General features: G+C 39.4%; 1 protein-coding gene across 1 annotated transcript in view; it reads left to right on the forward strand.

The window, feature by feature from the left end:
- The window catches only part of MPHOSPH8 (M-phase phosphoprotein 8), a 28,179-nt gene extending 18,004 nt beyond the window's left edge, over positions 1-10,175 (forward strand). Inside the window, exons 10-13 of the mRNA XM_033052077.2 lie at positions 1,372-1,526; positions 2,845-2,972; positions 3,619-3,702; positions 5,424-10,175. Coding sequence (XP_032907968.2) covers positions 1,372-1,526; positions 2,845-2,972; positions 3,619-3,702; positions 5,424-5,477 — 421 coding nt within the window. The 3' untranslated portion in view covers positions 5,478-10,175. The remainder of the gene's footprint in view (positions 1-1,371; positions 1,527-2,844; positions 2,973-3,618; positions 3,703-5,423) is intronic.
- Positions 10,176-23,800: the final 13,625 nt, after the last annotated feature.

Below are 23,800 nucleotides of genomic sequence, written 5' to 3' on the forward strand. Positions count from 1 at the left end.
TCATGTGAACTATACAGGGAGTAACACAGCTCTTGCTATTTCAGGAAGCTTTTAGACTCACTACCTGAAAATAACAGTTCAGTGCTTTTTTTTTTCAGTCAGAAAGAAGGACAATATAGTATAGTGAAGCTGAAAATAAAATGATTAAAAGGTCAAAATATAAAGTCATGAAACAACAACAGAAAATAACCCAAAGCCATGAGACAAGTTTTGCAGGCCATCCTACTAAATGATCTAGTGATAGGTTTGAACTGGAAGAATATTTTTGCACAGCAAAACTGAATCATGGATCTCATTGTTGTAGAATGCTATGGTCACAAATACATGAGATTTTAGAAGGGATTAAGTAGATCTAAGGAGATGTGATTTGGCTGCAATTTCTAGTTTTGGAGGGCTCTTAATCAGATTGCTAGAAAATAGGACAGTGCACCAAAAAAGGACCACTGATTTCTCATATTTAATATGGCTTTGTTAAGCATCTGGAAAATAGGCTACATGGGCTTTGGGGCTTGCTTAGGCATGCCAGTTCTTGTGATTTCTTCCCAGTGGAACACTGAAGTTTGAGATTCTGCAGATGATAGTCTCAGTTAGCAGGGTAGGGAAATAATAAGTGGAAAAGCTATAAAGCTGCCAGAGGCGGGACCTCTGCTGTGCTAAAGCATTTAAAACCCGTTTCTGACAGAAGAGCTTTCTGAAGAGGATTACTGAGTAATCTGCCTGCAAAGGTGCCAGACACCAGTGGGGAATGTGGTCTCTCTTTGAAGGCTGGTCTGCCACTCCCCCTGCCTCCCTAACCCCCTGAAAAAACACCCACTTTGCCTATTTTAGTGGCAGAGTGACTATTTTTTCAGTATTTTATTCACAGAGGAATAAAATTCCTATTCTCACTAGGAACTGCATTTTTCCAGTAGTATTACCAGTAGATTTATGCAGGGATGTATTTTTTTATTTTTACTTGCAGGCAGATTGATAAATCAGTCAGCCTGGGAAAGTGGGGATGTCTGTTTAACCACCAGGTATATATTGATGTTTCTGGGATATCTTTCTGTATATAAAACCTTCAAAATATGTGGCTAGTTAGATTCTTTTTTTTTTAATGTACTGTGGTGCATTTGTATTAACGTTTTATTTTTTGGACCCAGTGAACTTCACAAACAGATTGCTGATAAAATATTTTATTAACAAAGTATTGGGACCTGTGGTTCATCTAAGCATAAATGCTAGTGAGAAAGGCATTCAGTCCTGAAAATCAGGAATCTAAAAAGGTGATCTGGAATCCTTTCTTTGTGTGTGTGTGAGCTCTCACCAAGCCTATGTCTGGTAAGATAATTCACTGTGTGGAACACAGGCCTGACTTATTTGGTCTTTCAGGCTCTCAAAAGTAGCAGAAGATACCATCAAGATTTATTTTGAAACTCGCCTTGCTTTGCTGGAGCCAGTGTTCCCAATTGCGTGTCATCGTCTCTGTGAAGGGCCAGACTTTTCTTTGGATTTTTACTATAAACCTCCACAAAATGTGCCAGAAGGTAGGAAGGGGTTTGTTGTTGTGGTGGGGGGTTTGCTTGTTTAGAAAAAGTAGAACAGTATGTTTAAAGCATGTCTTAAATAATCTCCTATGCAAAATTATTTTTGTATGACTTTGCAGTACATCACATTTAAAATGCTCTGATTATGGAACAAAGGGAGAGCAATTATATTTTGATGTATTATGGGTAGGGATTTTGTGTATTTTTTTAAGACTTTAATTGTCACATACGGAGTGTCAACTTCTTTCTGTTCATGGGTTACATTAGCTCAGTGACAGACATTATAGGAAAGGAGTAGTTTACCTTTATCTTAGAATTAATGATTCAGGAAAATCTAGGCTTACTAGATTACTAGAGGAGATCTTGTAGTGGATCCTTTTGTTTCATGGCCAGTAGGTCATGTGCTGGAGGCTTGGAATATAGTCCCAGCAGTGCCCTGAGACAAATGCAGTCTAGAAATACTAGGAAAAGGAAGCAGCTAAAGTCAACTTTGTTTTGCCCACAAACCCTTTGAAAAAACTGGGAATCAAATTCCCAAGGTATATGGGAATGTTTCTTTATTCTTCCAGGAATTCAGATACTGTTTTCTGCTGCTTGGCATAGCTAAGTCATTTTTGATGAGTATATCACGGAAATATCTACTGATAGTGATTTTTATGAAAGTGATAAATCAGCGTGACTATTAGAATCCACTTAAACTAAGATTGAAAGTGGGTATGTCTGCTGGTTATTTTCTGGTTATTCAGAGTTGTTGGTTAAGTCTTCCAGTTCTTGATTATAGATATCCTATCTTGTATAATTAAGAAACTTTTTTTAAGTTGATGAATTAAAATGAAGCATTTGTGGGTAGTTCACATTGCTGCTTATTGAATTTCAGTGCACTTCATAAAACTCTATAATTGATTGGGCTCAGTTGTCTGTTCTCCTGACCTAAACCACACTAAATTCCGTAACTTTTTGGGTAAACCTGAAACCACAGAAGTGAACTGTGCTGAGGATTGCTGTTTCCATTTTGCATTCCTTTTTAATAGCCACATAAAATTATTTCTGCTGTGAAAAGTCCTTAACTTGGTGACCAGGCTGGTTGTTTTCTGGATCCACTGGCTTGGGAAATGGGATTTTTGCATCTTGGTTTGTTAATATGGGGGGGGTGTGTGTGTGTATATATATATATATATATATATATATATATACACACACACCATATAAAGGTTTTTATTAATATGTATTTGCGCATTTCTTCAAAGGTCCAGTGTAGGCAGTTGTAGATAATGGATCTCATTTCAAATTCATGTAACTGAATTGCCTTCCCTTTCAGGATCTGGATTTCTTCTCTTTGTTTTCCATGCAAATTTCCATGGTAAACAAGTGGTTGCTCGGCTCTGTGGACCATGCAGCGTACAAGCTGTGGTTTTAAATGACAAATTCCAGCTCCCTGTATTTTTGGTAAATCTTTTCATATAACTGGTTGACTGTAAAACTATTTCATAAAGTCTTCATAGAGCAACCTGGGAAATCTCAGTGCCATAATTTGAATCTACAGTATTGTGATGAAGCATATTTTTTACCATGATGAGGATTTTCTAAAATGAAACCTAATTTTTTTTTTTTTTAAATATGGAGAGAACTATAAAGTTTGCATGTACTAGATTCCATAAAAATTTATGACTTAAAAGTCAGGGACATAGTGCTAGACAACCTGATTCTAGGTGGCCCTGCTTGAGCAGGGGGTTGGATTGGATGACCTGGAGAGGTCTTCTCCAGCCTCTAGACTTCTGTGATTCTGAGACTGAGGCTTCTTCTTTAATTGACCAAACCTCTCATATTTTCAACCCAAGTAAGTTCTTAAATGTTTTCTTAACAATTTGCCTCAAAATTCTAATGATTAATTTCTGGGGATTTTTTAAGTCTGTTAAATGCATCACTCTGCACAATTTTGAAGTCCTCTTGTTTTCTCAGTGGTTGCATAAAAGGTTCATACACAATGTTCTTTCAAAAAAAGCATAGTGAAAATGTGTTCTGTTAGTCCTCTTACATAGCTCTTTCAGCTACAACCTACCATTAACTTTGTCCATTTTCTTTTTCCTTGTAGAATAGTCACTTTATTTATTCCTTCAGCCCTACTGCAGGCCTTAACAAGCTTTTCATACGGTTGGCAGAAACTCCTACTGCTAAGGTACAAAACGTTTCAAAATTAAATGTGTGTGTTCATTTGTTGTACAGTAATTCTAGTCTGAATACGGCTTCTGTAAAAGCAAGGATTTTCCTCTGTCTCGTCATCCCAGTTTCCATCAGTTGCAGTTACATCCTGTGACATTGCCAGAACTTGGGAACGTTGCCAAGGGTTGCTTCTGTTTTAATTAAATGTTTTTATGTTGCAGTCAGAATAATTCATATACTAGGCTAAACTAAGGTTCCAGCTAAACATCTTCTCCATCTATATTGTGAATTTGATGACTGAAAGATACATGGAGTGGCCACCTTTTTTTTCCCATACAGATGTTTTTGCTTGTGTGTTGGAAATACTTACTTGGGTATGCACTCTGCTTTTAAATACAGTAATTTCACGACCATAAGGCGTACCCGCCGGGAGTTGGCAAAATTTGCAACTTTGTAGATCAAAAAAGGCGCACTTTTTTTTTGCAGCGAGGCCCCGCCCCCAGCTCACCCCGCATGGTTGCTGGCCAAGGCCCCGCCTCAACCCGGCAGCCATTGGCCCCTGGGCCCACCTGTACCCGGTAGGGGCGGTGACGCGAACCACTGGGCCCCCCTGGACCCGGCAGCCATGGGCCCCCGGGACTGCCTCCACCCGGCAGGGGTGGTGCCACGGGCCCCTGGGCCCGCCTCCAGCCGGCTGCCGTGGCACTTCCAGCTCCGCTCACAGCTCACACTTCCAGTTTGGCAAATTTCGCAACTTTGTGCATCATGTAAGGCGCACCGGACTATAAGGCGCACTTCTGGGTTCGAGGGAAAATTTTAGTCAAAAGGGTGTGCCTTATAGTGGTGAAATTACTGTAGTCTGTTGCATTTTAAGGTGCTTTGGGCAGTATTCCCCACTACACGTTGCAGGATGAATCCTGTTCTGGTAGCATCTATTTTATCCTAGAAAGACACACCGGATCTTTATTTTTATCTTACATATTTTTATCTTATCTATTTTCCAGATCTTTATATTTTAAAATTGCACTGAAGTTATACTCTTAAATGTTTTATTGTACTTTCTTTTAATTTATTTTTTAAGTGGAACAAGGTCTATTTATGTAGAAGTATATGTTTGTCTGGTTCTGATTTGGGGCTAACTTGTTAAAATACCACCTGCTGCTGCTGTATTCTACTGGAGTCCTTTAACAAGCCATCCATATTTAGTAGGGCTACTATAAGCTGCTTTCATTAATGACTTTGTACAGTAATTTCACGACCATAAGGCGCACTGGACTAGAAGGCACACTTTTTTTTTGCAGCGAGGCTCTGCCCTCAGCTCCTCCTGCACAGTTGCTGGCCGAGGCCCCGCCTCAACCCGGCAGCCATGGGCCCCCGGGACTGCCTCCACCCGGCAGGGGCGGTGCCGTGGGCCTCCAGGCCTGCCTCCACCCAGCTGCCGTGGCACTTCCAGCTCCACCCACGGCTCTCAGCTCACACTTCTGGTTTGGTAAATTTCGCAACTTTGTACATCAGGTAAGGCGCACCAGACTATAAGGCGCACTTCCGGGTTTGAGGGAAAATTTTAGTCAAAAGGGTGCGCCTTATAGTCGTGAAATTACTGTAATTCCTCTTTTTTCCTTTCTTAGTCAATAGCAATTGTGTGCCTTTTCTTGTGCCATTCCTGTATCAGGAGCATTTAACACATTAATCACCTGTGGCCAGCACTGATATGGAAACCTTTGGTTGCTTTTACAGGTAAAGCTGCTCATAGGAGCTTACAGAGTGCAACTGCAGAGTGCAGACCTCTGAGCACGCTGACTGGACTGACACTTTTTTGGATATGCTTCTGATTCCTCTGTTGAGAGATCGACAAAGCAGTTTGGAATTTTTTGGCACCATACTCTGAAGACTCAATTCCCAGCTTGCTGCCACTCGTTGGCAGTCACAGGAAGTGTGTGTTGGAGAGCAGCTGAATACGCTGCACTGGTGGGACAGGGTTGTCAGCTTTTTTAACTTTGTACAGATGTAGATGTAAGTATTTGTGCCAATACATATAATTCTGTTTTTCTTTAACATGTGGAGTCAAGACTGCATATTTCAGCTTTTCCACAATGTGGAATGGTGCATATAAGAACTATTTAAGGTAATTACATAAATGTCTTTTTTAAAGATCTTTTTCATTTGTAAACTAAAGTTTTTACTTACTCTAACGTTTCTATGTGAAACGCAGAACTGTCGTATTATTTGAGCCGTAGGCAGAAATTACACTTTTAAATGACTGCATTAGGTTTAACCTTTAAGTTGCTGAGGGCTGTGTTCTGGTTTAAAACTGCTCCTGTTCCTGTCTCTCAATGATACACCAGTTGTGCTTAGAGTGATTCCCTTTGAACTAACTAGTTCAGTCTGCAGGCATGAACAAAGACATTGAACAGGCTCAATTCACAGAAGGGTGGCAGTCAGGTTCCCAGTTAAACAGCTGGTTAAACCTGCTTTGGTATTAGGGAAGTTTTACAGCTGTCTTAATTTTTGAGGTCTTAGGTGACATCTGGAGAAACAAACACAAGCTGAATAGCAAACCAGAAAACCTGTAGCAACCTTCAGTGTCTAGGCAGTGCTTTGTGTAGACAAGAAGACAGAATTTCAGATGTCCTCAGCCTGACAGATGACAGAACACGTGTTGTCCTTTACTTCAGAAATTAAGTTCCTCAGTGGAGAAAGCTGCTATCTTTTTATTATTATTATTATTTTATTTAAATGACCCATTTTATCAGATGACAGCAATTTTGTAACGGTCCTGTGCTGTAAAATATAAATGTAATACTTCTGCATGTAGTATAGAATATTTTTCTTTGTAAGTTAACCAACATGTTGAAAGGTAGGAAAAACCAAACCAGATCGTGCCTTTGCTGTTCTAGTTGTCACGTGTAGTTTACATGCCACTATGTGCCTGTATTATTAGCAAAACTATTATGCATAAATTCTTGATAATTTTGACTGCTCACCATCAAAATGGTGCAACTGTATGAAGCATCCTTTTAAGAACTGTGATTTTTCTAATATTAAGTTCAATTAACCAGTTTTTAATTTTTGGTTCTTGAAGTTTTAAAACCTTTCATACCTAAGAGATGCTATATGAGTAATAAAGGAAACCAATTCTGTGGAATGTCACATTAATAATATAAAACTAGAACAGCATGACATACAAATACTCATTTCTGTTTTGATTTAGAATAGTTATGTTTTTGCACAATATTGATGAAATTTTAACAAATCTGGGTTTTGAACAGACTTGATACCTTCACCTCTCTGAAATGTGTTAGATACCTCACTTTGTTAAGTGTGAACATCTGAAGTGCATGAAAAGCACTGGCTGAGAATCAGGTATGTCACTGCCAGCACTTGGGACTGAAAGTTTAGTCACTGTGCATAACCCTGGATGATGCGTAAGGAAAGGAGACACTCATGTTTCCTTATGCTGGAGTGTCAGGGTTCGTCTACATGGCAGTAGTTACTCCAGCACAGGACCTGTGGCAGCACAGTGTGTGTGGGACAAGCTGCTCCAGGTAGAGATAAAAGGTGTTTTGAACAAATGTCCAAATGATAGAGATGCTATTTAGAAGCTGTTGTATATTCTAACCTAAAAATGTCTAGTAATGCTCCAAGAGTTGATAGAGCAAGTAGTTTGTCAAAGGCTGTTGACTTAGGAGTTTTTTTGTTTATCTTGAGGCATTTGGGAGAGAGGGAGAACATGGGAATGAAATCTGGGTTTCATGATGCTTTTACTAGGGATGGATATTTTGCAGCCATCTTTATCTTTTAGTTGGCAGTATAAATTCAGAATCCCTACTGAAGATGTATAATAAGTGTATGAAAAGCTGTTTGAAGCTGGGTTTTGTCTGGTTTTATTGTATGGTTTTTATCCAATTGATGAAAAGGTTTTGGTGGATAAAGGATGAAGAGAAAGTAGCTACAATAAAAAACAATTCTTTAGGCACTGTGGAGAAATACCAGTGAAGTACTTGCTCAGTTTCTTCTTGCTGCCACCACCAAGGGCTGCAGCTGCAGTTCCCATGAACTGCAGTGGTAGCAAATGGTTCTAAATGCTCAGGGTCCTTACCTTCACTGCTCCAGCACCAGTACCCGCTGTTCCTGGCTTCTTTCGCAGGTGCTGAAGGTTGGTGGGTGATGCAGCTGACCCTGTCACGGGTCTTCTGTGCTTTTCTACACCCATTGGCAAAAACAAGATGGGTTTTGATCAGTCTGAATTTTAAAAAGCTGTTCCAACATGGGGAAGAGACAGCACAGCGTTCTGCTGCCCTCTTAGCCAGCCAGGACTGCTCCAAGTGCACAGAAGCTGTCCCAGAATGTTCTGCTTGTCTGTCCCTGCTGTAATTCTGTTTCCATGTGCCTTTCCATAGGGTACTGCCAGTGTAACATGTCTTTTCTGAGCTTAGTCTGTTGAAGTGGTGGCTGCCCCGGCTCACAGGAGCAGTGACAACCCTGCAGGATGCATTCCTGTAGCAGTGTGTTTAGTTTTGCTGGAGTCCATAATGGAGTCTTATCTTTTAACAAGGCAAGAGAACAAGGCCATGTGTTCCTAAGCTACTGCAGCATGCGCACGCACAGCAAGCCCATCACTGAATCCTGACACCTCAGAATTCCTGTGTCCCATGTAAAAAAAGGAAAATTTTTTTAACCTTCTGCATGTGTCTTAAAATGTTTGAGTGAGGGACAAAGACAAGTTTGGAAAAAACTATCTGAAAAAGACACCAAACATTACAAATGTGAGCAGAACTGAGCCAGCATGAAAAATTTTAAGTTATAAAAGGGTCTCTAAAATCTCAAATACCTCAAGTATAGCAGCCAGCAGGAAGGGACCAGGCAGGAGATGATTCTTTTTGATTTCAAGTCACCTGTTTTTTCTACAGTGGTCTCAGCAGTCATGCATGGTAGCTGCAAATGAGTCTTTTTCCAAGAATGTCTGTAATACTTCCTTCATGATCTGAAGTGTAAGGAATTCCTCTGATCAGTAGTTACTAGAGGCAGTGGTGCAGTTGTAGTAGAGGAGTCAGACCTTCCCATTGTCTCCCTCCTCTGCTGTGCCTGTTGCTCCTAAAGGAAAGGCACAGCTCTGCTGCTGAAGACAGCCCAAACCTATGTGTATGGGAGCTGAAGATATTGTCACATACCCAGGGAGCTGAGAGCCTGCTACCAAAACTGGATTCATTACAGCTGTGTGGGCATGGGCCACCAGAGCTTGAGGGAGGGGGCAGGATTAACCATGAGGTGACATCTTTATCTGTAGCCCAGACTCCCACTTCCTGATGAGAAGTCTTGCATCCTGGAGCTGTTACTTGTATGCGCTTTCCCTAGCCACGAACAGGGAGGTGATTTTGGGAAGAAAGCCCTGTTAGGTTTGTTACAGCAGCTGGATGTCTTACACTGAATACAACCCTCCAGTAGGGGAGGGTACTGTCCTGGCCCCTCCCACCTGTTAAGGCTGTGCTCACAAACTTTTTCTTAAAAAGGCTTAACAAAGTTGGGTGAGGCAATCCATACGGAAAAGCTTGCACAGGAGATTTAAAGGCTTTGGAAGTTCCCTCACCTTTCTAGATCTGTCAGCTCTGTGTCAACATCAGAATAGTTCTTTCTGAGAATAGCATGGTTAATAGCCCTAAAATCACAAATGAATCCCGAGACCAGGTCCCCTGCATCCACCCTTCCTGAAACCAAATGATTACCAGGAAGCTCCCAGTGGTTCCACAGTGCAGGGAGTCCAGGTAAGTACAGGCACACAGTACTGCCTTGCACTGTTTTTATTAGTGGTATGGTACAATGCTTCCATGTGCTAAAACAATACAAGACTGCCACCGTGTTGTGCACCACTACCATGAGCCTTGGCTCCACTTCTTCATGCAGTTGTCTTACACAGCTGGATTGACAGGAGCTCTTAACCACCCCCACCTCCTGTTCTCCAGCTGGAAAGAACACTCCTGCCTGGCTCCTGTGCTTCAGCCTTCTGCTACCCCAATGGCTTCCACGGGACTTGTTCCCACATCTTCTCATCTTCAAGAGCCCAGAGCTGGGCACAGTGTTTCAGCTGCAGTCTCAGAAGTACTGAACAGAGAGACTGCTCTTCTGGCCCCTGCTCAGCCATGATCTTCCAATGGAGCCCAGCATGTGGGTGGACACCTTCACCTTCACTCATCCGTCAGGGCCCAGATCAGCCTCCACAAAGCTGCTTCACCACCATTCTCTGCCCAGGATCCACAACTGCATCTGCTTAGTTCAGTTCCCACAGCAGGACTTTACTGCATGAGCTTCCTTGTCGAGTCTTCAGTTCATGTCCACTGACTTGTTGATTTCAGGAAATAGAAAATAATCATCCTGTTACTCATTTAATTTGAAATAGTTTTACAATAGCTATAGAAATTGAAAAAAACCCTGGCGATATGTTACAGATCAATGTTCAAATCACATCACATAAAATTAATTTTCCAGTCTTCATTCATGGTTTTTCATCTATTTATTGGGCTACATTAAGACAGCAGGCATTTGTAGCAAAACTTCCTACTCAACAGCACAGACAGCTTAGTGCAGCTGTAATCTCCCCTATGTTTAACATTTCCTTCCAGTTTTTTTCAGCTGTCACTGTCTCATACCATTTTTCTCTAGGTAATTAATACTTTTGTATTATGTTTTCTTCTAAACTATTGAAGCATAAACAGAATCCAGATTACTGCTTTTCTTGAAACCCTAACACTTTCCTATTTTTTGTCATATATTATAAGGATTGAAAATATTTTTTAAAGTCAAACAGCAATCATTTGATCCAAGGAGCAGTCATTTAATATATAATTTATTATTCTTGTAGAATGTACAAACTTTAATCCTTTTACTGACACCCATTTCCCTTAACACTGCTGTTTCTAGAAAGAAATCTACTTTGAGTGCAGTCTGTATGGAGAGGGCGTCAGTATTTCAGTTACACATCAAAGTAGTACAGCATCAGCTTTACTATGAAATGCTGGACTGGCATCACCTTCTGTGCAGAGGCTGAAGACAGTAACATCACAAAAGCTGTAACTTGTCTCCTCATGTAGGAAGAGGTCTTGGATCTCACATGCAGATGTACTCACATTCTTCAATCAGCTCTTTTCCCTCAGGTCTCACAGGTCCAGCCTGTCTGCAAGCAGAGAAAATGCTCAGTTCATCCTTCTCCTACCTTCAGACAGGTGTGTCAGAATTAGTTACTATTTTATTAGTAACAGCATTATTTGTATGCCCAAGAGCACAGAGAGATACAAAGAAAAAAACCATACACACATTAAGCACAAAAATAGTACTAACAAACTCAATATGGAGTACAAAATGCACCATTACAGGAGCTCTAACAAGTGACAACCCAATTATATTCTCACCGGGTGGTCCTTGTAACTCCAAGGTGCAGAGCAGCATTTTACACATCATCACAATGTAACAGCCGTCTTCAGTTCTGAGCCTGGGCAGCCACCAGCGGTTCATTTAAACCTAATGCATTCAGTGGAGAAAAACATTTCCAAGAAGTTAAGTATGATTCAGGCTGAGGAGTTACAAGAGACACTTGAGTGGTAACTTCCTTGCAAGCGTGCTTTTGTCATCAAAGTAAAGCACTTAAGAAGACTCAAGCGGCAAATAACAGAGCAACACATCAGCAAAGACCGTTGGATGAAGAGCTGAGAAATGCCAGCAATTTTTCAGACAGCCCTCCCCACAAGGTCACCTGGAGCTCCCTCTGTTCAGGAAGTCCAGGAGCAGCAAGCAGCCTGGCACAACATTTAACACAGTTTCATTAGGCCATTACACTTTGTCAGCCAGGTTCATACTGTAGTCTGAGGTCCACACACAAGTGAGGAACGGGGAAAGAGGAAGAAAGCTTTTTATGACTTCATTGAAACAAGTTGTTGTTATTTAGTCAAGAAAAGGAACACTTGTATCCCCAAGGATCCCTGATCATCCTTTTCTCCCTTCACAGGAAGGAAATTGTAAGCTGACAGAAAAATTCTGAGATGCCTGGGAAGCCTGCCAAACACTGAGGTTACCAAATGGCTCTCATGGCACAGCAGCACTCTCATATGTAATGACAAGCAAGACTGAATTCCAATGGCTACGTGATCAACACAAAATGTCCTCTGAATAAAAAAAAAAAAACATTTGAATCAAACTTTGAAAAAATTAGGCATTTTCTGTGTTACTACTGCTTTTCTAATGAAGAGCTTTAGCTGCTTGCCTTTTTTAGATTTTTTTTTTAGCAAATGCTTGTAGCTTGCTTTTTTCCTTAGTCTAGTTTATATTACAAATTATTGTGTGATAATTTTTTATACTGTGATTTTACTACAACTAAGTAATAATGGGATTCCTTAGTAAAGGGCAAAAGCACAACCACAAAACAAGGTGTGCAGTAACTTTCCTGCCTCCTCAGTGCCCTTCCCAATACCAAGAATATGACAGGGTCCTGGTTAGGGAACACCAACTGGACAAATCACACGTGCTGAGCCTGAAGGGATCCTCCCATGAGTGCTGAAGGAGCTGGCTGCTCACCTTGCAAGGCCACTCTCCATTGCTGACAGAGTGTAGCCACTGGGAGAGGTGTGTGAAGGACCAGGGGAAAGCAGAAGTCACTCTGGTCTTCAAGGGCAGGAAAAAGGACCTGGGGAACTACAGGCCCTGGGAAGGTGATGGACCAACTACTCCAGAAAACTATTTCCAGCAAGAAGGTAAGTGGCAGCAGTCAGCATGGATTTACAAGGAGGTCATTTGCAAATTCTTAAAAGATCTCAACCAGAGAGCTTCTGTGAGAGAAGGTGGCCAGTTCAATGGACATGGGCAGAGTAGTGAATATTGCCTACCTTGGCTTAGGAAATCTTTTGACACTGCTATAGTATCTCCAGTTATCATTTTGATCCTGTCATAATACTGACAGACTACTTACAGGCTCAGTAAGTTGATCATGAGGTGGACTAAAACCTGGCTGAACAGATGGGCCTGAAAGGGTGCCAATGGCATGAAGCTCTCTTGGACTTGAGTGAATAGCAGAGTATCCCTGTACTGAGGCCAGTCCTTTTCAAGATCTTCATTTCTGTCCTGGTTGATGGGACAACACATCCACAGCAAATCTTGAGGTGACACAAAGCTAAGAGGAGTAGCTGCTAAGGCCACAGTGTTATGCCACCATCCGGTGATTCCCCGACAGGCTGGAAAAATGGACTTAGAGGATCTCATTAAATTCACAGAAGGAAATGCCAAATCCTGCACCTAGGGAGGAATAATCCCAGACACCAGGACAGGCTGGAGGTCAGATGGCTGGAAAGCCCCTTTGCACGTAAGGACATAGTGGCCCTGGTGAACACCAAGTTCAAGAACAACCCTGAGCGAACAACCTGGCCACAAAGGCAGCCAATGGCATCCAGCTTTACAAAGAAAGTTGGCAGCATATGGATAGAGATGATCATCTGGTCTGAACCTCTGCCATGGACAGGAACACCTTTTACATTATTTTACAAAACAGATAAATTGTTCTGGTCCTTTAAATATCCAGTTCTCTTATTTATTGTTCACACAACCACAGAGACAGCTCTGAGTTCTTTTTGCTAAGCCAAACACAGGAGAATTAACACAAATTTCTCTTGCTTTACCAGTAGAACTTGCACATCTTTGTCAAATCCCACCAGTGTTTAAATTTACTTTTTACTTTATAAAAATAACTGGTATTTTGCAATTTTGGAACTACCAGAACTACTGAATATAGCTGCATAGGACTTGCTATAAAACATTGCTATCTATCAGCCCCACTGAGATGTTGCCCACAGTCAGGGTAGATGGCACTGCACAAATGTGTGCATACCAATCAAACTGTGCCCCAGACTCCCCAGACTGCATGGACACCAACTTCTAGACCAGAGCCCTCTGATTAATGCCAAACTACTCAGAATCAGTAACTCCTTGTTGGTTGTACAAAAAACCAGGATTCTGAGTGCAATATATCAGTAACATCCAGCAGCTCAGACATGGCATCATAATTATGTGGCACTATGAGGTTTGGATGGCTAGCCAGACCTTGAGCTGACTGCTAGAGGCTGTGTACATATGCTTGAAGTCCTTTAAAAATGTAACACATGGCAGGAATTATACCAGGAATTACATTATCTGAAATCAATATTAAAGTGTAGAGGCACAATACATCAAATCACAAATCTGAACCAAAAGTGGGGTACTGATTTCAGTAACTGCTGGATAAAGCCATATACCTTAATACGTACCTTGTACTAAAACCTGGTTTAGGATTCCCTTTTGTCTGCATAAGATAGCAGAAGGATTTTGCACAAGCCAGTCTTCATCTGCATTTTAAGATTTTAATAGTAACCTAAAAAATAAAAAGACCGTAAATAACTGACATTTCAGACAAAAGGAAAAATACAGCAGCTTCTCTTTTCAAAAACACATTATATATGGAGTAATAAAACTTCCCATTGCCAGAAAAAAATGCATTTATTCTCTACCCATTTTACCACTTAGTTGTTTCTCCAAAGATTTTACTTAATTTTTAGTACCTCTGCAGTCAAGCAACAGCTGTTCCAAGAACGTTAACAAGTTCCTAGATTTTCGTATTTCTGCTCGGGTATATTAACTGCAGTTCTGCTCCAAAGAGCCCCAAATAATTTATCTCTAGAGGTTTTCTAAAACATATGTACTTCATGTGACAGAAGATATTCTACATGTTATCTTCTAGGCCTGCCAAGGCATGTGGCAGAAGTGGCATTTCATCCTCTTAACATTAGTGCCACTAAAATGATCAGGATCCCTGCACACACCACGGAGTCATTAGTGACACATGAGAACTACTAGCTCTCACTGCAGTCTCCTTCTCTTTCTGCAGCATGTTGTACACACATGATTAATTAGGGGTAAAGTTTTCTATCAAAATAATGTAACTAAACTGAGCTGGAGTAAAATGTCCCACTTTATAATAACGTTTCACAACAGAACTGCATACAAATACCATTCAAATACAGTTTAATACTACAAGCATTAGAAATTCACACAAAAGTTTAAGACTTCCATAATTTTACAACCTCTGCAATAGATCTGCTTGTATTTGCAGTAAGTGCAGTTGGAAGAACAGCTCGTATATATTATTCCTACTACATTTACTAATCAGCAGTTAAATTATTGTCATTCTATTGAAAATGCCTAAATAGAAATGTTAATAAGGGTATCCATCTTGCACAGTGTGTGTCGTCTCACAGAGTACACATATGAAAGAACTGTCCAAAGTGTTTAAAATTCAACAGCTCTACACCCTAGCCCTTCAGGCTTCAAAACAGTTCTCATCTGTAAACATGTTCCTTCCTCCCAGAATTAAAATCAGCTCTTCCCTCCTCCCAGAATTAAAATCACCTCTTCTCCTTAAATGCCTCTGACTTAAAATAAGATGTGAGCACTGTGATGTTTGATAGGCTCAGCATAATCCCTTACTCAGGCACTGAGACGCATTGCAGAGCCTGAGAGCCCTAATGAAATATCTACCGAGAACTGCCTGGAAAGTTCCTCATTACAACAGCACAAAGGGGTGAAGAACTCCCCATATTCTCAAATAAGGGGTTGTTAAAACAATTTTCCAACATCTTGAGGTCCTGTTTGATCATAAAACTTTGCACACCCTGCAAATATTTATCACAGAAAGAATTCCTCTGCAAAGCCATACACAGGTTGCACCTTTCAGGCTAGCTTCACTTTAGGAACAGTCCCAAAAAGCAACTCCAAAAAGTGACATACATGTAAATTACAACATACAACCACAAACATTTACAATAAAGGTAACATTTACCTTATCAGACACAGCTGAAAACAAGTTGAGACTCACAGCTCAGAATAAATATCATTTTAAAGTTAGCATGATTTAATGTCTGAGTCCTATTAAATCAACTCTCCCATTTGGTTGCTTTTTATCTCCCCTCCCACCCCATGGTGAAGCTTGCTATCAGATTTCAAAAGTTCAGTTATCTATTCTGTACCAGACATTCAGCAAGATGGACAGTTTCTTCCTAAAGCACAAATGACAGAGCACAGCCCATTAACCCTTTCTAACTAGAGCTATAACTTCACAAGTGTTGATACTACAATAATTTAGCAAGTCAAATGCAGTAATAGTTGTAGTGATGAACAGTCAGTCATAGGGAGCTGGCTGGAACTGTCATCTGGACAAGTGTTAGTGTCCTGAGCCATTACCTCGACATGGTGAAATTAATATAGCTATTGATAGGTATGTACCCATCTAACAGGAAGGCTAAAATTACAAACTGCCCATCTTTCAGTCTGTATTTTAATATGAAAAAAACCCCAATAATTAGTTTCTCCCTTCTTTTCCCGCATTAAGAAAGCTAAAGCATCAGGGCCTGACACAGTCTCTCCAGTTTCTGTAACTCATAGTGTATTATCACTTTCTCTTTCTTGGCCACCCAGATTCACTGAAGAGAAAGCAGTGAGCCATATTCTTGGCAACCAACAGATATTATTGAGAAAGCTGTAGCCAAATTAATATGGTATATTTTTGATGACAGGCTCTAAAAGTTCTCAGTAAGACTGCTGGGAGTGTTAAAATGCGCATGATTTTTGCTAGGAATGTGCCTCTGCACTACTTGTTCACAATTCTCTCTTCTAAGATCATTCCAACCTCTCTACAGTATATATAAACTCTACTGTTTATGTTAGCAGTAATTATTTTGTTAGAGCTGAATATATCCAAGCAACCAGTAACGAAAAAAAGTGATTTCTGAGACTGAGCTGGAACACAACAGAAAGTTGTTTTCTAAGTAAGAGACTGAATTTTCATTCATATGATAAAGCTCTTCTTTAAATTAAAGCTCAAAGTGGGTATGGTGCCAAGGAAAATGAATCTGAAATCACCTGAAAGGCTAACAGCATGATAAACATGCGTGTTCTGGAGAGAAGAGAGGCATCACACACAAACTGAGTGATACTGTGCATATATTGTGCCATTATGAAGGAAAATTGAAAACCAACTCCTAAGTGCACCCATCTCAAGTAACACATGCTCAGCGTAGCAGGGTATCTCCAGCAGAGACCAACTCTGAAGGACATGCTCCAGGCTGCCAGCACCAATTCAGAGCAGGAACAGCTGTGACACTACAACACCAAAGGACACTTCACATTTACCTTGCACACAGATGTGTGGCAGCTTCACCAGCTTGACTGACAGAATAGGTTTTGTGGTTTGGTTGAGGTGGGGTTTTTTTGTTTGTTTTCATTATTTAAATTAATAGGATTTTTGGTGGCTACTGTAACAAACAGCTTCCCCTGTAAGTTTCCCCTTTATTTTAGGTCTACTTTAAAAATTACCTAGCAACACACAGCAGCACAGGTAAATTTTGACTTCCACTGAAGTGACCATATGGCATTTTGCACCAGCAGGCACAGGTATGGTTTTTAGAGTAGCAGAACCACTATCCAGCACACAGAAAGAAGAACTCCAATGCCGAGCTGTTCTCAGGAAAACAGACAATCCCTTGTGGCCACTTATTTGGGGTTTCCAAAGGGAACCCGAGATGATCCGCAGAGCTGTGTTCATGTTTGCATTTGTTCAGGCTTACCTATCAAAAGGTAACAGATAACAATGTTGGCTGCTGACATACTAACAGAAGATACAGTGCTAGACATTCTTAAATGGTCAAGCGACTTTATCCTCCCCATTCTTCTCTTAGTTTTAACTTTAGTCTGGTCAAACCTGCTCATCTTAATTATGAGTAGTCCTGCTGAGGACAATAAACCATCAGAGACTAAATCAATTTTTCCCAATCTTGTGTTTGTCAAATTCTCTGAATAAGGACATATACTTGCAGAGAAGTAAAGCAAGCAAGTATTTAAGAGAAAAAAAATTACCAAATTAGGGCTCAAAAGGAGAATTTAGTTCCTAGAAACAAAAGGGAAAATACTACTTAAGCTAAGCCAATGAGGCATTCAATTTCGTTTGCAAGATTATTGTATTTTACATCCATTTCACAACTTTCAAGTTACAAAGTGTAGGGTACCTGAAGTTAGCATGTCACACAGAATTAGGAATGTGAATGCAGTAATATTCCTCTTCTGGGATCAGATTCCAAAAAAGAACAAAAGGTGGCAGTTACTAGTGGCCAGGCAATGAACCCATGCCACTGTCAATATTTGATCAAGGAATATTTGTTTCTATTTTGCTTGGATTGCAGATCTTCACCATATAGAAATTAGATGATTTCTTCAGTATTTAGGGAATGATGAGCATGTCTGGAAGCATTTAAACAGAAGACACAGAAGTTTTCATCTGTAGAGCTTCAGCAAGGTCTGAATTCAAAGACTCTAAAATTTGTAAGCACTTTGTAAAATTAATAAAAATTGCTCATTTGCAAGTCATTACATTCCTAGATGCAAGACACAATATTATCAAAGTGGGGTGTGTATATATATAGACACATTATATTTTTGGCCAAATTTTGTGCACTGTGAGACAGGAGTCCAAGTCATTAAGATAATCCTGTATGAAACAGCAACTAAATCCTGTATTTTTTAATACAGCTCCCTCCCCTATATGACACTCCCATTTCATGTTGAGGAACCTGCAGCACCGGAATAGCTGGCTCATCAGTGATTTTAATAATTACCCATTTTACAAATGTTGTCATTAAAGCAGCAGAAGTATCTTTCAATGTTCAGATTTTTACTTTCAATGACTGTGTTAATGCTAAACAACTTGAAAAAATGTCCAAATAATGGTGTAATTGTATCCATTTAGAACTCACATGACATGTTACACAGATGTGAAGTTCTAAGCATTTTGTGATACTTTATCATGAACAGCTAAAAAGTACAAAACTGTTGAAGGAACAAGGGAATAACCTTCAACCCTCATCTCTTCCACCTAGAAATAATGCTGTATAGATGTGACTTCACAAAGAAAACTAAAGAAACCTGACAGATGAAAAGTATCTGAAAATGATACACTTGGCACTGGAAGCTACAGTTAAAAGTCCCAAGAAAGTTCCGCCAGGTTCTGGAAACTCTGAGGTCACCTATCACAGAAACAGATTTAGAAAAGTCTGCTGTAAACAAAATATCATTAAACAAGCACAGCTAGCATAGAGTTAAGTAGGATCAGTACAGCTCCACTATTTTAACAGAAATCAGGATACCATCGTGCTACACACAATGCAAACAAATTTACACCTACACAAGTAGTTAAGAGAACCACTAAGATTTCAGGATGTTTAAATAGGCATACTTCTATTAAGACTCACTTTTTATTTAAAAATAAGTGTAAATTGTTTTAAAGTTGCAAAAATGTGCATATGCAAAGCCTAAGAGACAGTTTTATCTTAGTTTTAGGACTACAGAAAATCAGCATAAGCTTTGTATTATGGAAAAATTCTTATATATAGTAGTGATGACCTCACTAGTTTGAGAATATTTCCAAAACCTAAAGGAGAATCTAGTTTCACACAAAATTTTCTATACTGTGCATAATCCAATTTTCTCTAATTTAAAAAAACCAGTATTCCAAAGGAATTGTGAAACTCACTAATACACAGCTTATGAAGGGTTTGCAATTCTGCTTTACAGAACTTCACACAATGCTCCCCATTCCCTCCTGGTAAGGTTCCTTACCTGTCATTTTTGCAGCAGGTGCCAAGTTAGGCCAGTGTCCTAACCTCCTCTTCCAAAATAATCACAGCAGAACTGATTATCTTTGTGGGGCTAAAATCTCTGAAGCCGTAAGACTGTGCTGGGGGAAGGGCAGGGCAAGACGTGGTCACACAGTCTTTATTAACAAGAACTCGTTCACTCCGAGAGCTTTCACCTTTGACATGCTTCATATGAAAATGTAAAATTTAACAACACTACCCAGTACATATATCTACATTGAAATTAAACCTACTAAGGAAAGATTCAAAAACCTAAGCATGTAATAGGGCTTAACTGTTAATTCATTCATATATAGTTTAATAAATTCAAAGCTTTGCTTAGATGACAGAATCATGGACATGTAAATATGAGAAGGGACCTCTAGAGATCATTTGGTCCAACTCCTTGGCTCAGGTAGGGCCACCTAGAGCCAGTGCCCAGGACACATCCAGATGGCTTGTGGCATCTCCAAGAATGGAGATTCCACAACCTCTTTGGGCAGCCTGTGCCAGTGCTTGGTCACTCCTCACAGTAAAAATGCTTCCTGATGCTCAGAAGTAATCCCCTGTGTTTCTGTGGGTACCTGTTGCCTCTGGTCCTCTCAAAAAATTTATGATTCTTTGTGCAACTAAGTAATTTCCTTCCTGTACTGACTCTACTGAGTGACAACTTCCATCTCAGATTACTCTGTAACAAATGCAGAATAACAACTTCTGGTTTCCACCATAGTAAAACCGTATTTGGTAGAAAACAGAAAATCTCACATTAGATTTGAAATACACGGGAAATGGAATCTGTATTTCAAGACAAAGACAACAAACAGCATTAATAAACTGCAAGGTATCCTGCACGTTCTACCCTGTATTGGTATACTCACATAGACTTACCTGTTTCTGAAAAAACCCACAAAGGAACGTTGAATAAAAGAACCATTTCTCTATTTGCTACTCTCGTACTGCCTGGCAAGATGGGACTCAAACTTGGCTTATTGTCCTTTCCTTGCGCAACTGGACATATTGCTGTTGCTGCACTATCAGGATTTATTTCAGCTTTATAGTATCATAGAATGCTGTAAATTCTATGTACAGCATTCTTTATTTTAGTATAAGTCACTAATACCTGCAAGATAAAGCTATTCTTCCTACCCAAAGTGAAATAGCTTTCTTATTTAATATCAAATATTTTTAAAAAAGCTTTACGCTCAGCAGTCATACATAGAGCGAAGCAAACACCTGCTGACACGTAGCAAAGAGGACTGAAAAGCACTGTATTAGAAATAATTTCAAGTCTGAATAACAGATCAGGCATCTCAAGGAGTGTTCAAAATACTATTAATCATTCCACCACATAGCCCCCATAACGACAGTCCAGTTGGTTACCATTTTCTTCACTTCAGAGCAAAGTAAAGACCTCGGTGATGACACTCCTTTGCACAGAACTAGGCCAAGACCACACTGTGAGAAGTGGGGAACTCCCTTTTGATATCATCTTATATACAAAGGCAGTAACTTGGCATCACATTCAAAACTAAGTATTTTTAATCAAAGAGACTGATGGTTGGTACTGTTTTTCATTATGGCTCATTCAGATTTCAAGATGCAAGCTCTCGCTATAATTCTCACATTAAAAATACTAATTTACAAACAAGCTATCAAAATTATCTCGGGTGCCAAATTTGTAAATATCAACACATTAATGAGAAAATGGTTACAGAAACAGAATAAAACATACAAGCTGTTACTTCAATTACCTGTTTATGACTTTTGATGTACGCAAGTAAAAAACATCCATTTTAATATACTACAAACATTACTTGCAATGCCTGGAAAAAGAAACTCCACTTAAGTAAGCATCAGCTTCTCCAAAGAAGTCTGCATTTCAAACTGAAGTTCTACATCCTGATACACATTCATTTCTTTGAACTATTATCAGAACACGTACTTGTTATCAGATTCTTTCGCACTACTTTTTACAGGCCACCTTCAGAACTTTTTGCTCTCTATTCTGTTCAGTCTTGTTCTGGTCTTCTTGTAACTTTACTTCCATCTTATTTTGGTCAACTTACTTTCATTGTGGACTCTGCAAAATCTTGCATCTGACCAGCACCTGACTGATGAGTACAGAGTATATTTATGCATAAAGTTTGAAGGACTCTAGTTTACATCAAACTGTGAAAGCTAAAATAAATGTAGATGTCCAAACAGTTTAAAGATGAACCTCAGAAAATGAAGGTAGAACAAAATCCAAGTATCTTTATTACAAACTTAGGGAATTAGAACCATGCAAGAGATTAATTTTCTGTAACATGCCTGGAATTATTAAAGGAATCTGTCTCACTGACAGTACAAATGTAACTAGTTTATATTTTCTTAAGTCTTTACTCAACCTTGCTCAGATCAATACCTCATTGAGAATACAACTTTCATTAATGAAAAGTAATTTTGGAAGTGCACTGTAATGACTGAACAGGTATGAATTAAGATGACTGTAGCTGATAGGAGCAAATGCTGATTTATGACAGCACCACTCTCAACCCACAACTGCAGTGGTTGTCACTACCTGAGAGAATTTACTAAGCAGAAAAGATGCTGAAAAGACTTCGAAAAGCATCAGCGCAGCCATAAATGAACTTCATTAACTGAGGCACCTGAAGAAACTGCTGAAACAACCAAAGGCACTACCATATTCCAAGTCCTAGGAAGGCTGTGACAATCATGCAGCTGAACACATACCAGCTTAGCAGACAAACCTATCTAAAATGCTGACTCTTCAGCCATTCAGATTTATCACCATGGCAAGATAACTCTTTTTCATAGACTTAAATCCTGATAATCCTATTCTTGGTTTATCACAATCAAGGCAAAGATGACATTTTCCTGCCTTAAGAGCATGACCAGATTTGGGAGCACCTGTTTCTAAGCAGAAGCTCTCTAAACTCATGACAGAAGTCCTCTACTGGAAGCACCAGTACTTAAGTTATACATATTTGAACTTCAGTTCTTTTGCAGGAAATTTTGTCCTGTATATTTAGCCTTTCCCTGCATGTTATTAATTTCACCTCTGTTGCTTTTAGGCTATGTAGTCAAAAAGTAAAGATACAAGAAAATACACCTAACTCCCCAATAACATTACTCATCTTAGGAAAACACAGGCTTTCAGAAGTACTTTTTCCATTAAAGCATGTATTTTATTTGAATGCTTCATGCATTTTATTTGAATGTTTACACTGAACTAGTTTTGTTTATAGCAGAACTCCGAAACAACATTTAAGAATTTTAGATTAAGTTCGCAGGAGTCATATTTGAGGGTTTTAATTCTGTGGTAGCTCCCAAATTCTTAACAGCTGCAAAGTGAAAGATGAGATCAAGCCACATTTTCCTGCTTTTCCACAATAGTATCTCCCCATCTGTAAATCCATGAAGAGCACTTATCTACTTTTCCTTTTCTGTATTAGTATTTGCACACTTCTGTGAGTTCAGAAAGGTAACTATCTATTAAGTTCTCATGTACTCTCTGTCACTTAATTATTGCGTAATTATACAAAAGAGAAACAATGAAATTAATCCAGAAGAGAACTTTTGTCCCCTCAGAAAGGACACAAATCCTTTTTAAAGGCACAACAGGTTAAGAATACATACATGACATATACTAACAAAACACATATGAAGAGGTATGTAACAACTTGTCAAATCATGGAAAGAATTGGTTTTTACTGTGCACCTGACATCTTTCCCTTACTTTAAACCATTTCCGTCAAGTTTCGTGTTAGAACCGCCAAATAATGTTTCATACAGCTCATATCTTTCACATCATCAGGAAAACATAAAGCCTTTTACAATGAAAGAAAACCTAGAGTACAGAAAAGGAAGCAAAATCCTAGAAGGAATGGGTTAGGATAAACGGAGCAGGCCAGCGATAAGCATCAAATATGAATGATTTGGCCCAGTCTTACAGTCATCTTACATCCTCACATCACTTTTAAAGCTTGGCAGAAGCTTGCACAGTTTCCAACATAATTGTAGTGTAAGGTTAGAGTTAAGACATCATGTCCTCAGTGTCAAACCAGTAAAAGATTTAGAGCTCAAGACCTCTAGTAAAACAGTTTTCCAACATTCCTTAAAGATACATCATTTGGCTTCCTTCACACTGGACAGTTTTAAATATACAAGACAGTTAAAAAAAACCCCTAAACAATAAATTTTTAAGCAATTATATAAAGAAGATAGGTTCTGGGAACCAAGTTTTAAAACATCATTATGCTCAATATGTATCAGCTTTTATCCAAACAGGCTTAAAGGCACAACATATCATCAGTAACTATCAACACTTGAATTACCCTATTTCTGATATTTATGCTACATGCCATGATCTCCAGTAAAGAGTATGTGCTTAAACTAGCCAATTTTATTTTTACTATGTAG

The sequence above is a fragment of the Catharus ustulatus genome, chromosome 2, assembly GCF_009819885.2.
Source record: "Catharus ustulatus isolate bCatUst1 chromosome 2, bCatUst1.pri.v2, whole genome shotgun sequence".
Taxonomy (NCBI): Eukaryota; Metazoa; Chordata; class Aves; order Passeriformes; family Turdidae; genus Catharus; species Catharus ustulatus.